General features: G+C 34.8%; 1 protein-coding gene across 1 annotated transcript; it reads right to left on the reverse strand.

Annotated features, from left to right (window-relative positions):
- Positions 1-1,808: 1,808 nt before the first annotated feature.
- Positions 1,809-3,000, reverse strand: LOC113346880 (transmembrane protein 205-like). Its single transcript, XM_026590431.1, has 3 exons — positions 2,662-3,000; positions 2,339-2,558; positions 1,809-2,235 (listed from the first exon to the last, which is right to left on the reverse strand). The coding sequence occupies exons 1-3, from the start codon at positions 2,868-2,870 to the stop codon at positions 2,020-2,022; spliced, it is 645 nt and encodes a 214-aa protein (XP_026446216.1). The 5' UTR covers positions 2,871-3,000; the 3' UTR covers positions 1,809-2,019.
- Between the last annotated feature and the right edge of the window lie 14,938 nt (positions 3,001-17,938).

Below are 17,938 nucleotides of genomic sequence, written 5' to 3' on the forward strand. Positions count from 1 at the left end.
TTTTACTTATTTATTGTACACTCTCGATTTTCCTGAAGGCAGGCTACGCTTGACTAAGAGCACCCAAGAATCCTGAATGTATACTGTATGCCATCATCCATTTGGCTGGAGTTCCATATGCTCTCATGATCATGCTTTTAGTTGCTAGGGGCATGATGTTCGGTCGTTACTCAGTGTCGCTTCTTGCAGCTTGTGTCCTGATGTTCGTTATTCAAGTTGCAATAAGGGTAATTCTACAAGTCATGTTACGATGGTGTGTGTCAGTGTGTGGTCATTGGGACCAAGGTTGGTTGATTCAAAGAGAAATATTACAACTTGGAACTAGCTAGAATAAGGGATTTTGCGTCTGCCGATAGCAAGAGCTCGATAGTTCTTATCGATTGTGTGCCATATGCATCCTTTTCTTCTTCGCTGCTCGGAAACCAATTTCATAAATGACATGATAGAAACGTTTGGAGGCAACATCCGTTTGATAGATATTTATGTTTACAGTGACAAAAAAAAAAGAAAAAAAAGAGGTCCGGGCTGAATGTCAGACTCAAGCCTGATCCAACTCGATATGACTTGATAAAACGAGGCACGGAACTAGCAGAAGAAACTATTGGTGATAGGTAAAAAAAAAAAGTACAACTCTTCAGTATCAGTGCTAATGCTTAGCAAAATTCTTAGACAATGGCATTCATGATTCATGATATAAGAATTACTGTAAGTAACTAAAGAGTCCTAGCTTCACTACAAAAATCCTGAACCATCAGAATGATTTTTCACACTTCTACCAGAATTCGCCAAGCAGTTCAATTTATTTCAAATGACTTGGTATGATTCGGAAAAAGTAATAAGAGCCAAGCAAGGTTGTACTAACTTAATCATTTTAATGATATTGCTTTTGCATAAGATTAAAAAAACAAAAAAACTTTGGAATGACTCACTTTTACATATAGCTTTCTGTTCTTGGAATTCTGCTGGGGAGGTAGAGTTGTTGTCCATAAGAAGAACTACAGTGGTGAAATGACCACATATACAACAACCCCAGAGAAAATAATAGTTATTCCCCAAAGATGGAAACAGTCTTCATGTAGAGTGAGGAAAGAAAAGAATTCCCATGGTGCCCAAGCATGCAACTATGGAAACCCTGGAACTACTACTGTTATTGCACTGAAATCAATCATAACTTGCCAGAGGTGCAGTTCTTCTGGTAATAGTGCTCGAAACTTCACTCTAAGTTCACAGTGATTGTGCTAGTCCTATCAGCTATGTTGTGCTGTGCCGGTTCGGAGGCTAGCCAAAGTTTTTATCCTGCTTAGTCCTGTGTTTGGTTTCAGTTTCCTATTGTGGTTTTCATGTCATTTGTGCCGGTTTATGAAAGTGGTTATGAACCTATACATTCTGAGTGTTGTAGTGTTTCAACTTCTGCGGGCATGATGAGATAATATATCTGCATCGTTGAGTCTACAAATATCTCCTATGATGTACTTGTTACCATGTTTCTGTATCATCTTTGAATCGCTAATTTCAACAGTAACCCGTATTTTTCAACATTTACAATACTGCTATCTAATACCACTCGCTACTTAGTTATTAGAATAACGAAGAAGATAAATCAGCATCTAACTTCTTTACGCTATTAACAATCATCGTTTATCATATGAAAGATTCACTAACCTTCGCAAACAATGGTTTATTCTACAAATGAGACATGGCTGGCAGTCACTGGTAAGTTGTAAAATACTTGAACCAAGCACGACATATACAGAGTTACAGCTGAAATCCAAATTCCCAAATTCAAACTGTCAATGGTGCCTCATTTGTGAAAGATAAACTATGAGATACAAAGAGAATATTTTAGTAATAGATAAATGTCAACAATGGCATTTCTTAACAAAACATGAGAAGAACTCATATTCAGCAAATCCTCCTTACATTAACATCTTTCAATCTGAACCCACAGAAGCCGTGGTATCTAGATAAATCTAAGAGTACATGGGTTTATTTCTTCCATCAGAGGTTCCATAAACGAAATTACAGATTCATTTTACCTGCCAAGTACCAAGAGTGCATAGCAAGGCTACCAAAGGACAAAATATTAGCAAGCGAAGACAATCCGTGAATCATACCAAACTTCTTATTCATAGCAGCAAGTTTTGGGTTTTTCTTAGCTACATCTCTATTCTTAGTCCATCCAACTTCCTCTCCAATGTTCTCTTCTCTCTCTATTTTGTGTCTTTGCTTCATCATCTATTCACAAAAAAAAACACAATCCATCAATCTAAGCCAGGCCAATCCCTGCCTAACATAATAATCAAATTCATGATATGTAAAGAGTCTAAGACAAATTTACCTCAATTGTCATGGGAGTGAAAACTAACAAATTGGAGAGATTGAAAGCCAATCCAGAGAGAAGAAACCCTAGTTGATACTTCTCAGCAGCTGCTGATGATTTCCATGGATGAAGATAACCTAACGAAGCCAATGACAGCGTAGAACAAACAGTAACCAGTGAGAAATAAGCTGGAAACATCTTGCTTTGTAGATTACCAAATTGATGCCTTGGTAGATTCCTAAATTCATCAAGTAAATAATAAACCAAAATAGTTAGGGCATTTTCAATTACTGCATCCAGAGTGATAAATAATTAGAGTTAAGAGAAAAGGAGAAAATTACTTGAACATGATGATACCACCAATGAAAGTCACCCAAAGAGCAGCACCAAAAGAAGTAGAAAAGCATAACAGATGAGTTAATCTAAGAGCAATGGTGAGCTTTGATGAATATTCACCATTAGATGAATTTGAACCAAATGTTTCAGGGGAAAATAATATACCAAAAGCAAGGAATCCAACTGCTACTAGAAATCTACTCATCCAACCCATCTTTCTCTCTTTACAAATTCCTACAGGGAATTGGAAATTCAGTGATGAACTTTGTTCAGTCTTTGGGAAGGTGGTGTTTGGTTTGGAAATTGAAGGCAATAGCTTTGGAAATTGGAACCGAGCATAGGTGAGAAACTTTTAAGTGACTTGACAACCACTATCTTCCTAAAATACCACTGAACTGTCATACTATTTACGACCGTGCCGTCGTGTAAAAGAAAGTGTAATCTTGTTAATGGATGACATACAGTATGTGAGTCTATGACACTGCTTTATTACAAGGGAGGCTGATGTGATTTGATGAAAAGATAAGATATTATAAATCAAGTAATACAGTACAATAGGTTTACAACGTTAATTTTCTCAAAAATATTTGATTTATAAAAATTTTCTCTAATATGTAAAGATAAATGTTGGAGGCTCTTGATTCTTGCTTTCTTAGCTAATGAATCCGCCGTTGAGTTGTATTTTCTGTTTATATATCTTACCTTGGCTTGAGGAAGGTTATCCAGATTCGTTTCAACTTCTTTTACTATGTTTTCAGCTTCCCAGGATATTTCCATACACTCTTGTTGATGAAATCAGCAATAGTTTTACAGTCCGTGATAATTGAAACACTGGATAAAATATTATTTCTTAACCAAGATGTAGCTTTAAGCATTGCCTTTGCTTCTGCATGAACAACTGTCATTTATTTATCTGAGCCTGCTTCGATATGCATGAATTCCTCTTGGTCCACTGAATATAAGATAAAGGCAAAACCCATTGAAAGATCTTCTTTCTTAAAAGCCGCATCTGTAAAAATTATCCAATCTGTGTTAATTGTATTCCAATTTGGAGTTGATACTACTCCATTTTTAGCTGAAGTTTTTTTCGTGATTGATATTGAAGCTGCTGAGTGTAGATATTTGTTTATTATCTCTATCAGCATTGTCGGGTTAGGATCCTTTCCTTCGAAGACAACTGAACATCTGTATTTCCCCATAAACCAGAGGACTGTAGCAATTTTTTCTGAGATTTGAGCATAGTTCGGGTCTTCTATCCAGTTTTTGACCCAACTACATATTGAGTCAAGGAAAGGTGGGTTGTTAATAAAGCTTAACGAAACCCTAAACCAGACGGCTCTCGCAAAGGGGCAAAACCTGAATAAATGTTGCTCGTTTTCTTGAATTTGAGTGTTACACATCTGGCAGTCTGCAGAAATATTGTCCATATGAGATGCAAGTCTACTTGAAGTTGGTAGAGCCTTCTGCACTAATTTCCAAAGGAATAATTTAATTATTGGAATTGTTTTAATTTTCCATAATTTCTTCAAAGGAAAATCAACCATAGTCTCAACTTCTTGATCCTGATTGTTAAGAAAATTATATATATATATATATATTTCACTGAGAAAACTCCTGAAGAATGGTGCCTCCACTTCATTTTATCTTTCTCTTCGTTTTGAGTTGAGATTGCAAGGATTTTTTCTTTAATCGCAGGACTGAAGTATTCATCTAATTTTTTTATATCCCAACTGTTTCCAGGAGTGATAAGCTCTTTTACCATTTTTGGAACTTGGTCTCTTCTATCCGTCGGTTGTTGAATTATATTTTCATTGGGAATCTATCTGTCTTCCCAAATTTTTGCTGACTCTCCATTTTTAACGTGCCATACGAAGTTACCCTTTATAAGATTCATACCTTTTTGGATACTAGTCCAAATCCAGAAAAGATTAGAAGTTCTAGAAGATTATAGTGGATTAGTGTTTGGGAAGTATTTTGCTTTTAGAAGTTTAACCCATAATTGATCTGGTTCAGAGATTAGTCTGCTTGCCAATTTGGTTAGAAGGGTTAAATTTAACTGGTGACGGTTTTTAATGCCTAGCCCCCTTGCAATGTGAATGAAAAGCACTTTTTTTTTTTGATAAACGAGGAACCTTTTCATTAAGGCAGTGACTAAATGCAATTCGGAGTTTAGTTAAATACAACCCACACCTAAAACCCTAATTATTTGTAAACCCATCTCATGTGGGTAAGCAAAACCAGCTTTAGCATCATCTTCTTCCTTGTATTATGGAACAAAACTTTTACATAAAGAAAAAAACCAAACTGTAATTCTAACTCTTGATTTTTGTGGGAGATTCTCACACTATTGAATTGATTGGTTGTAATCTACAAAGAAATAAACCCCAAATTATATGTTTACAGCATGATGGAACCAATCATTCATAGGTTATCATATTGGTTATCAAAACATCCATTAATGGGTTTAATGGATCGTACTCACTCAATCATGGTGTTCAACTCACATCTGGTTACATAGCTTATTAGTTTTTGATGATACGGTAAACTAATTCCACTAATTCCACTCCTGTAATACATTTCTTAAGCATGATTTTAATCTCAATTACCAAGGTTACAGGTATTTTATTCTCATATGTAAATGTAATTTAGATCCGTGATATATGTTTGTTACGGAGAAATTTTAAAACCCAGTAGATTTACTATTGAGTTTTTTTTCCAGGTCGTGTATACATATATATTAATCAAGGTCTCATCATCTTATTAGAACATATTTTTGTGATTTAAAGGAACGACAAAATTCATCATTGATGGAGATTTAAAAAAGGGAATACAACATGTCGATCCTAGACAGAATGGGTGGCTGTTAACAGTGGGTATTAAATACCCACATTACTTAAGGTTTACAACTATTTTGTTTTTAAAATGGGATTGCAAATAATCAAAAGATGGGATGCATTTAGTCACTGCCTTCATTAATGGGATTTCAAGGTTACAATGAGTTTAGGATCGAAAATAAGGGAATATAAAGTAACAAGAACATACCGTAAGAGTACAATACCGAGAAACCTGACAAGAGAAAGAGAAGGATTACTGGAGTAAGACAAATACAAGTATGATTAAGATCCGATTAAACCGGAAGAAAGATGGGTTTTCTCGGAATTAACTTCCAACCATTTAATTTGTTTTTCTTCTATAGAAAGGTATGCTCCCAAAGTAGGAGTGATTTGCTCAAATTTCTTATAACTAGTGATGAAGCTTTCATCGTCAAAAAGACCACCTATGGAGATTCCATCGCCGAATAAGTTATGATGAAGATTTCGTTGAAGATTTTGTCGCCGGAGACAACCAAGATGAAAATTTCGTCGTTGGAAAGCATGGAGAGCATCATAGTGATCTTAAAACCCATCCCAATAACCATAGAATCGTCATTAAAGCGAAGATAGACCTCAAAAGAGTAGATAAACCACCAAAACGGTGTAGATAAGTAAAAAGCATAATAAAAACTAAACTAATCTACTAACTAACCTAGAAAGCAAGGAATAATAAAGAGATCTGAGCAGAAAAGGGTTGTATTTGATGGTTTTGTTGGAAAAGAAGAAGGTGTGAGAGAGAGGAGAGAAAGAGGAGAGGCACTCTCTCTTTTTTTGAAGAGCGGTATTTATTTATTTTTATTTTTTTTTGAAGCATGAAATTTATTGAACTACTAAAAGGCTATTACACGAGAATACATAATACCCCAAGATTCATCATTTACACTTGGATTAAGAAGTCAGGAATGTGCAGTACATAATACTAGAGCACAGTAGTAATCTTCAGATCAGAGTTGCAGCAGCGGTGGATGTTGGTTTTGAAGGTCGAAAGGCCTTTGGTCAATGCTTTCAACAAGAAAAGTTGTATACTTTATGGACATGAAAATGTCCACAGGAACTCAGATGGAGGTAGAGGTGTCCGATGCAATTGATTGAAGTTGCTAATCATGCCTTTGTATCTTGATACCGCGGATAATTTCCCGAATGATATGTGTCTACTCCTTCGTTTTTTGGCTTGATCCATAACTTCAATGAATTTGTAGCTTTGAATAAGTCATGAAGTAAAATCCAATCTCCACCCTTGAAATATTAGTGCTAATAGTACTAATAATGCTATTAGAAAAGTCACTAAATAATTTATCTAGATTAGAACTAAGGACTACAGTACCTAATTAGACAGAGATCTAGTTAAGATTATAACTTATATATGACTAAAATACAACAAAATAGTAAATAAATCTAGTAAAGTAAATTATAAAGTGCGATAGAAACTGAAACTGGACTAATTAGGACTGGACAACCAGCCCTTGGAGAACTGCACTTCGGTTGTATTGTTTATCCATGTGACACATATGCGAATTTTCAAGGGATTGTTCTCGCTGACGTGTTACTGCGGTGTTGCTGAATCGATGCTGTTGTTGCTGCTGAATTTACTTTACTAAGCAGAAACTTTTCTATGGGTAGGAACGTCTCATCGAACCATTCATTATTACAATGAGGGAATTTGTGCATGAGTTGTCCCAGATATAAATGTTTGTATTTCCTCCTATTTGTAGGTGTTTTTGCGCTGCGAAGTTTGCCAATCCATCTGCCGCCTTGATTTTCTTCTTTATACGAGTGCATGATTGTGAATTGTCCAATTTGTTATAGATGGTTTTTCATCTCCTTTATCATATTATAAATGATCCATGGTACCTCTATGTTTTCTTGCTTTAGAAGTTGTAGCAGAGTAGTTGAGTCAGTTTCAAAATATATTTGCTTCCATCCTTGAGTTACTGCCATTCTTGTGGCTAATAAAAAACCATGTTTTCGCAACCAGAGCCGTAGTTATCCCAATGGGTGTTGTCATAGCCATCAGTACAATTCCCTGTGAATTCATGTCAATCCATCCCGCACCTGCCATTTCTGGTGGTCCTCCCTATTGGCCTCTAGTTGCTAGATCCGTGTTGATTTTCATCAAATCTTATGGTGGTAGATTTCATTTAACCCAGATTGTTCTTTTGTTTGATCGAGCCAAAATGCTTGTGTATTGGGTGTTGTGTCTCTGCTTGTGTATTTAGCTTGTGCTTGAGGGACACCTGTTTTCTTGTATTAACACTAAAGTTATATGGAAGGTTTGTTGTGGAGTCTGAATTTTTCTTTTATAGACTTTTTGCATTCTTAGCCTACCATATATTTCGTAATGTGAAGCAACACATTGTGAATGTGCCCTAACAAAGTTTGTAGTTGTTAATATCTGCATTCTTCCCATCTATTGTTGTTGTTGGTTGTTTGCAGTACGTACCTTGTTGTTGGGTTGGTGGTTGACATATTACATTTGGAATTGGGTGTGTCAGTAATTGTAAATGGTTGTATGGATTTTGTGCACTGTTATTACTATTTAAATGAGAGCACAGGAGATTCCAAGTTTTTTTGGCTTTATCACATTCAAACAGGCAGTGTTGGATCGATTCCGAGTATTGGTTACAGATTGGTGAAATATTGTTGTTGATGATGTTTTTGACATGAAGTGTCTCAATGGTTAGTAAGCCTCTATGCCTGACTTTCCACATGAGAAAAGTCTTCAAACATTAATTGTTATTAGTGTATTTAAAAATAAATCTATGACTCTAAGACAAAATGTTAGGGTATTATTGGTAGTTTTGTGGGAAAAATATGAAAACTATCAAGTAATGTGGAACAAAAAAAAACAATCATAAACACTCATCTAAAGTGGAACAAAGGGAGTAATAAAATATGAAACATTATTAAAATATCACTTGACACTTTTTCATAATTTGTAGAAATATCTTAAAGAGGCATATTTTCGAGGAAGAGATCAATTGGCCATCTTATATAGACACTATTAGGCAAAGAATCATTATAACTAAAGCGATCTAATCCAATTTTGGCTCATCTCTAAACTTCTCTGTTCGTCTCATGCAATATGCTAGGATTTGAAGAAGAAGATTTTTTTTCTCTTTTTGTCAACTTGAATAAATCTTTTACAATAACACATGAGGAAACAACTCTTTTCTTAGGAAACAACTCTGAGAAGATCATACAGGACGAGTTTGAATCTTTTTTCGATCTCTTTTTCTTTCTTTAATCTTTATTAGTTTGATTTTCTTATCTTTATGGTTTGATTTCTTTCCTTTTATCTTCTATTTTTTGTTTAGATCTTTTCTTATCTTTGATGCTTATATTCTAATAGCCTTTATGGAAAGCTAACTTTGTGATTTGCAGTACTTGTGTGATTCTAGTAGTGATCCAATTGTGGTTTTTTGGGAGAAGTGGTGCATTTGGTTTCCCTATCTCATAAAAAACAGTGGTGTTTTCATAATCTCCGATTATGACCATGTTCAGATCTGCAAAAAGTTACATAAAGCTAATAGCATTGGTGTTATTTGTCTCAATTTCTTTAGGTTTGACCCATAGTTCAGTGGTTACTACTACCAGCAATTATTCCATCCATCCCAACCTTCAAAAACACTGTCAATCTACATCACATCGCCATTTTTTCTTAAACCATAAGAACAAGATGCATTTTAGTCAGGGCATTTTCGGTTTTTCAGGAGATACTAGAGCGCTTCAAACTGGCATTCAAATTTTTGAATTTCATTTTCCTAAATTAAAGCCTCATTCTCTTCCGAAATATCTTTACACAGCTCATGATTCTAGTCAACCATATCTCGCCAAATTTGGTATATTATGTTTTAGCTTTTCAAACCCTAAACCTAATTCTATCTATAAAACAGTAACCAAAACCTTTAGCTTAAAACATATTATCTCTTCTACTAGTAAAGAAACTCTGTCTCAAAGTTCAAGATTGCAGCTTTCAGCGCTGACTAGGAGGATGAGGGATACAAACCTAGACGTTGAGAACCCTAACTCTATGAGAGGCAGCCTCATATCTGTAGCTGAAATCGATGCTGCAGCCAACCAATGGAGTAACAGCCTTATTGGGAAAATTAAATCAAAGGATATTATAGATATTGATGTGGTGAAGAAAGCAGTTAAGATCATGTGGAGGAAACAAAAAAGAGTTGAGATATTTTTTATGGGTCGTAATCTGTTCATTTTCAAATTTGAAAGCTCAGAAGATATGGAAGCAGTAATTAAGAAGGCCCCATGGAATATCAGTGATCACCTCATTATTCTTCAAAACTATATGTCCTCAATACCATTGGATGATTATAAATTTACTCATCAAATATTCTCGGTATTACGCACAAGACTATGTCTAGAACATATAGACAAAAGGTATTATAGAAAAACTATGTCAAGACATGGGAAGTATTGTTGCTGAAGAAGGAAAAAAAGGTTACATCATTAGAGGTAATTGGTTGTAGAATGCGGCTAAGCAAAAGATTTGGGTGAAGTATCACTTTTAAAGGCAGCCAAGAAGCATATGTAAAGATTATTTTGTAATCGATCACAATGATGAGATGTGTGAGGAGCGAGCATGGGATCTGTTCATATTTGAAATGACAGACTCTCAATTTGCAGATTCTTATGAAAAACATGCTCATATAGTGGAGGCAATGCAATGATGGAGCAGAAACTAGTGATGGGCTTGCTGGTACAACTGATGATGGGCCGCAAGGAGAGGAGAATGACCCGGACAATAGGAAATACAAAAGAAGTCGAGATAATGGAATAGAAGATAACTATGCTCTTTTAGAAAACCCTCAGCAGTCTTCTTCCCAAATCCCTGATTTAGGAAACCCTAGTATTGGTAGAGGCGGTCATTCACGGATTTCTGCTGGTAACTCTCTAGACGAAGATCTGTACATGGAGGATGCAGAACATGGAGGTCGAGGACCAAATGGAAATCTCCATCTCCCAGCTATTGAATCTCACATGAGTACTTCCAATCAGGTTTGTCTTCTTACTTCATCTCTGAATTTTTACATTAGGATTTATACTAGTTTTACAATTAGGGTTCCGATTCATCTTTCCCCTGATTTATTTTTCCAATATTTTTACTTAGAGGAAGAAGGCTATTATTGGGGCGTCATATGGGTACCTAATGACTAAAAAGTTAGTTATGGGGTGTTTTGATGTAACAACAAATGTCTAAGTTACCCTCCATATATGATAAAAACCTAAAAATTAAAATCAAAACCTATTTTTCATTCAAAAATATAATCCTCCTCCTCTTCTAAATTTTATCTATTTCATCAACAGGAAATCCTTCCATATTTTATCTCTTTCTCACTTTCATCAACTCGAAAAAAAACTAACAATCGTCGATTGAAATCTTCGTTAAAGATGCAGAAATAGCAAATTGATAGAAGTGATCGTGATCAACAAACCAATTACGTTTAAAATGGGAAGATTAATTGAAATCAGAAGAAAAAAAATTGGTTTACAGAAACATTTAGTTTTCTGAAGCTGTTACGGTTAGGAAACTAAGAATCCTAACCGTAAATAAGTTAAAAAAAAGTACGTGTAATTACATTTAGGTTTGTAACTGTAAACCCATCTACGGTTGGGTTCAACTCTCACAATACCTAACCGTAAAATATCCTCAATTAAAATTTCTTCAAAAGCTTTTGATTTACGGTTAGATTTTCTTTATTTTTAACTAACCGTAAAAAATAATGTGCATTAATATGTGTATTAATCCTTTTTCACGGGAGTTAGGTAACAGAATATATATAGGAAAAGTAAATGTATAAAGAAGAGGATTACGTGAGATATTTTTGGAAGAGAAAAATCACGATAAGATTTGCTCAACCGTTGAATCATTACCAAGTTCACCGGCCTTAATTACCAAATTAATCACGTTTTCATTAAATTGATTATACACGTTATACAGATCAATATGCATTAACTAACTCACGATAAACACCTCTCTAAACTATTTCCTTTTTCTTTTCAAAATTACCAATAATATGCATAAGCATTTACGGTTGGTAATATTATAACAACCTAAATCCTAATCTAGCCGTAATTGAAGTTACGGTTGGTTTTTCTTTTATCACCCACCGTAACTTTTTTTTTAAGTTGTTGTTACGGTTAGGAGTTCTTCGTCCCCTAACGGTAAGTTCGTCTTACGGTTGGTTACGAATGGAAAAATCCAACCGTAAACTTGTTCGAAAAGCAAAAAAATCGATATTTTTATATACTTTGATGACCAGTTAGTATCAATCGTTCTTTTATTTGAGTGAGTCAAAATCTAGGAGTTTTTTTATTGAAAAAAACTATATTTCCTTTTCTTTTTTCCTTCTACTTCTCTTCCTCCCAAAACCCCAAACACGAACTCTTGATTTCAATTTCTAACTAAAATCAAAATCATAACCTAAACTAATAACTAATACACTAGATTAGACTAATCTGATATAATAATTAACATTAACTAATTGGGGGTTGTTTAGTCATTATGAAAGTATTTCAGATAAGGGGTTTTTGAAATTACTTATAGGTGACCCGTTTTTGTCCTATTAGTGAAGCCCTTCTATTGGAATGTGACGCCTCGATAATAGCTTTCTAGATGAATGCAATTCTAGGGTTCTAAAATACTATTTCAGTTATAAAGATTCATTACTAGGAATTAACAGTATTTCTGTAAAACATCCTCATATCAACTCTACCCTTCATTTTTTTATTGTTTGTGTTTTATGTGTGAATCTTTGTGTTGTGGTTGATTTGGTTTATAATGTTTCTAGTAACTTCCTTATTAGGATCCCTCTTAGAGTGCATCATCAGATTGCCTTCAACCTTCTTGTCTCTTTCCAGAACTACAATCACACTTGCATTCTTAAGCATAATAGCCTTTTCATCTGCACTGAACACTATAGTGTCTATTGTCTGTCTTTGTTGGATATTTCCTACTGCAGTCCTAGTAATTACTCCCTTCATAACTACATGAGAATCTTGTCGTGGAACTACCAGGGATTCGGCAACTCTGCAACTAGAACTGCACTAGCAAATTTAATTAGAAGTCAGAATCCAGATGTAATTTTTTTTGTGTGAAACAAAGATTGATACCAACAAAATGAGTAAATACCAGAGAAGGTTCATGTATCCTAATAATTGGATATTCCCCTCCATTGGCCTCTTAGGAGGTATTTCTCTTTTATGGAAAACTGGCTTCAATCTTGAAATAGTTCAGCACACTGATAAAATGATCAATGTTACTATCTCTGCCAATTCTAATAGACCAGAATTCCTAGCAACCTTTCTTTATGGTTCAGTATACCATGAAGAGAGGTTGGAACAATGGAATTATATCAGTGAAATAGGAACTAGGGATAACCTCCCCTGGGTTCTTATTGGGGATCTGAACATCACTATGCATGATTATGAAACGTCTACTTTTACTACTCCCACAGTTGTTGAATATCCCTTTATTAAAAATGTTATTGATGCCTCTTACTTGAGTGATTTGGATATATTGGCTCCCAATTCACTTGGTCCAACGGGCAAATAGGAGAAGACAATATTCAATCTAGACTTGATAGGGCTTTTGTAAATGTTCTATGGTTAACCCACTATACCAATGCCAAACTTTTCTATATAGAAACAGTTGGCTCTGACCATTCTGCAATTATCTTGGTGACAAATCCTATGTCACATCAAGGTAAAAAGCCTTATAAATATTTTAAATGTTGGTTTAGGTGATCCTTCTTCTCATGAGGTTATAAAGAACTCTTTTAATACTTATATAAGAGGTTTTGCACCCATCCAACTAGTCAATAGACTTAGAATTTCCAAGCATGAACTAAAACTCTGGAATTTTCATCATTTTGGTAATATAGACCATAAGGTGAAAACTCTAGAAAATAAACTCCAAACACAGTCTAGTAATACACATACTACTCAGAATATGGAAGCCGTTAGGCAAGTTGAAATAGATCTTGAGCATTGGCAAAAAGTGCAAGAAGACTTCTATGCACAAAAGTCTAGAATTGACTATTTTAGAAGTTATGATAGAAACACTAGTTTTTATCACAACTCTATAAATAGAAGAAAACATTATAATCATATTAGTGCACTGAAATTGGCTGATGGTAGTTGATCTGAGGATAGAATTGTTCTTGAAAACTTATTAACATCTCATTTCAAGTCTATAAGCACTACAACTTCTCCTTTTCAAGACAATAATATCCTTATTTGCATGGATTCTTGTATAAACAATGAGGACAATGACAAGTTATTGAGTCATATTACTTTGCAAGAAGTAAGAGATACACTTAAGTAAATATCATCATGGACAACTCCTGGTCCAGATGGTTTCCTTCCGGGGTTCTATAAATAACATCTTAAGTTTGTAGAAACTGATGTATGGAATACTGTTAAAAGTTTTTTCAATCTAAACATTTGCTTAAAGAAATGAACCATACATTCTTATCTCTTATTCCCAAGGTCAAAAATCTTGTTAATCCATCAGATTTTCGACCATTTTCTCTATGCAACACCAGTTATAAAATCATATCCAAAATACTAGTGAATATAATGAAACCTTTATTGTGAAAACTGATTAGTTCTTACCAGGTGGCTTATGTTCCTAATAGAAATATTCAGAACAATGTAATCATTGCACATGAACCAGTTCATTCAATGATAAAAAAGAAGGATAAAACTGGCATTATGGGCTTAAAACTCGACATGTCAAAAGCATTTGACAGAGTCGAGTGGAAATTCTTAATAAATTTTCTTAAAAGATTTGGGTTTTCTGATCATTGGTGTGATCTTATCTACCAATGTATCAGTACAAATACGATCTCTGTGATGCTTAATGGATCTCCTTGTCCAGTTTTTAAAATTACATGAGGTTTAAGACAGGGAGGCCATTGTCTCCATATCTTTTCATTATTTATGTGAAGTCTTTCTCTAGGTACCTTTTACATACTGAAGAAACTCACATGATTCATGGTATTAAGGTTACGAGAGAAGCACCTAGCATCAATCACCTTTTGTTTGCTGACGATTGCCTTATTTTCACTAAAGCTTCTCACACCGAAGCTGGTAATCTTTTATCCGTAATCAAATATGTTAGTCTTGTTTCTGGGCAGATGATTAATTTTAAAAAGTCAACTTTCCTTTTTAGCAAAAATGTTCACCCTGACCACTGTGTTTCTCTCATTAGAACCATGAATGTCAGGAAAGTTGAGTTGAATGAGAAGTACTTAGGAATCCCCTTATTCCATGGTAAATCTAAAGTTGAGACTTGTGTTCCTTTAGTTGACTAGTTTGATAAAACGATATCCAAATGGAAAGGAATCCATCTCAATGTTGCTAGAAGATCCATTTTGGTACAACATATTCTCAACTGAACTTCTGTTTATTCTATGCAGTCTCTTTTACTCCCTGAAACTACCATCCAAGAAATGGAAAGTTCACAGAGAGATTTCTGGGGGGGAAATATTCTCACGACGGAGTTTATTTAAAAGGGTGGGGTAGAGTTTGTACTCATAAGACTCAAGGTAGTTAGGTTTCCGTAAGTGAAAGCAAATGAATATTACTCTTCTTACGAAAACATCTTGGAACCTCATACATTCCTCTAATGAACTCTGGGCTATAATTCTAAAGTGTAAGTACTTTAGAACTGCTACCCCCTCCACTATAAAAAAAACTAGTCATCCTTCATGGGTACGGACTAGCATCTGCACTGGTCTTGATGTCATTAAAAAACACTCTACTTGGGAAGTTAGAACTGGTACTCAAATTAATGCTTTCAACGAAAATTGGATACCTAATGCATCTGCACCTTTATGCATCTCTCACCCTAATCCCAATTACACTGTTGCTAGTTTTATTGATCAGAATACTCATTCTTGGAACTCCAATTTAGTAGAGTCTTTTTTCACTCATGATAATAGACAGAAAATCTTGAGAAACAGAATTCCTATATCAGGTCAAGGTAGACTTATTTGGCCTTTCACTAAGAATGGCTCTCTCACTGTTAAATCAGTTTACAGGGTCATTAGTAGCAATCACAACAGTGACACTCAGGCAAACTCTATGACTCCTATTTATAAAAAGATATGGAGTGCTACTGTAATGCCTAAAGTTCAGATCTTTATCTGGAAATGCATTGAGAACATTCTTCCATCAAAATGTAGGTTAGTCAATTATACTTCTAACCAGAATACGTTGTGCAACATGTGTGATAACAACCATGATGAAACAATAGAGCATATTATCCTCAATTGTAGCTTTTCTAGATGTATCTGGTTCCTTATGGTAGTTTAATCCTCTCAGACCCTGGTTCTAATATCTCGATTTCTGACTGGATAAAGAAATGGTTAAATGGAAACTACTCTCAAGATCAGATTTGTTATATTTTCACGACTGCTTGGAGTATATGGAAAGAGCGATGTTGCAGTGTGTTTCAAGAGAAACAATTTAATCAATTTTCAGTGTCAAGGATTGCTTGTAAAACAACAATGGAAACTTTGAATTCCATAGCAAACAACAATAGCAATGCTCTACACCAACAACACTCTGAAAATACTGTAGTTGAGTCTGTATTTCCAGAAAACGTAACGCATGACTGCGAAGTTGTGTATTTTGATGCATATTTTGACACAAACACTCACAAGTATGGTATTGGGTTAATCTTAACAGATTTAACAGGGAGCTATCATAGGTGTATAACAATTGCAGGGCTAGTAAGAGACGCACAGAAGGCAGAAAGCTTGGCGGCATTTGAAGCTGTCAGATGGCTCAAGCTGCAGAATTTCATCAAAATAAATTTAATTGCTAAAAATGTTATCTCCTATTTAAATAAAAGTTCTAACCAAATTAGCTGGTCTAGTTCCACTATTTTAGAAGATTGTCTTTCTTTTTGAAGCTCTTTCTCTTCTGTGAAATTTAATCACATTAGTCTAAATGGATTAGCAGACAAAGCTGCTAAATTCTGTAGAAAGAATAATGTAACAGGGGAATGGGGAAATACTCCTCCTCATTTCATCATATAAACCTTGTATTCCTCTTAATTTTAATATATTATTTTTTCTAGCAAAAAAAAAAAAAGTATAGACACTATTTAGCCAGACGTGACCTAATTTGTTTTTAGAGTACAAACCATAATGAATTTGAAACCAATATCTTGGTGATACGTTCTTTCTATGAAACTCGACAATCCAACAAAAGATGAGCAGAACCTCAACCGTATAACTCTTTAGCTACCGCTTTGAAAATCAACCATTAAAAATTAACAGCCGAAATTAAAATTGGTAGATAGTGAGGTTTGGGATGTGGAATTGTGCTCATTTTTACTATGAATCTAGGTTGAACAAGGAGAACACAATATCAAAATATTAGCTCCTGTAAAATAGTGTCCATATAAACACGAACCCTCCCTCATCTTTTAACTGCGATAGAACTAAACCAGTACTAATTTTTTTTTTTAAAGTAGGCCTAAATTAGTGATTTCCTTGCGCATGAAAAAGGCTAACTCAACTTCATCCGATGATTCAATTGATATGTGGATTAAAAAGGATTCAAACATTAGACCTTAAAACTTGTAAATGGGGTCAGACGGAATCTTCCTCAATCCCAAATTTAATCCTTTACTTTGAAAGCAAACAAAGAAAGTACCCAAAGGAAGCATTTAAAACCCGCTAATTGAAGTCAAACGGAATCTTTCCTGGTACTACCGTTCACCGATCCTTTTCCTAGAAGCTTAAATTGTCCATGTTATAGAAGTCGTCTCTATGTTATATCGTTTGGTTACATCATGCACAATGGTAAAAGGTTACTGCAATGAGATCTCACACGGCTATTTCCACCGGAATTACAAGCGGGTCTTCGAGGTGGAAGCTGCTGGTGCGGTGTCCGCTGTAAATTTATTTTTTATGTGAGAAACGTTCGAAGAATACAACAACCAAACACATCGGGGGGTTTACTTATCTAGCTACCTTTAACTTTGGACACAGTGGTTCTACAACAGCTTTAGGTCCTGTTTGGTATATATTAGGAAATAATATATGAGAGTCTATATTTAGGAGAGATGCACATTAAGTTGTGAGAGTTATATTAGGAAAGTGTCTATGTTTAGAGTTTGATCTTAGTTAGGAAAGTACCTTGAGTGGTCGTCAAGTTTGTGAACAATATAAATAGGCTGTTGAGCCATGAAAGTTGTGACACCAAAATTATTATCAATGTAGTCTTTTACGCTTCCGCGCGTTTATGCTCTCCTCTCTCTTGCTCGATCCTTAACATGGTATCAGAGCGAGGTGAGAGGGAGAGAGGAGAAGAAGAGAAGTTCCATTGGTTTTGGTTTTAGGGTTTGAGATTTAAAAAAAAAAAAAAAAAAAAA

This window comes from Papaver somniferum, chromosome 2 (assembly GCF_003573695.1).
Source record: "Papaver somniferum cultivar HN1 chromosome 2, ASM357369v1, whole genome shotgun sequence".
Classification (NCBI taxonomy): domain Eukaryota; kingdom Viridiplantae; phylum Streptophyta; class Magnoliopsida; order Ranunculales; family Papaveraceae; genus Papaver; species Papaver somniferum.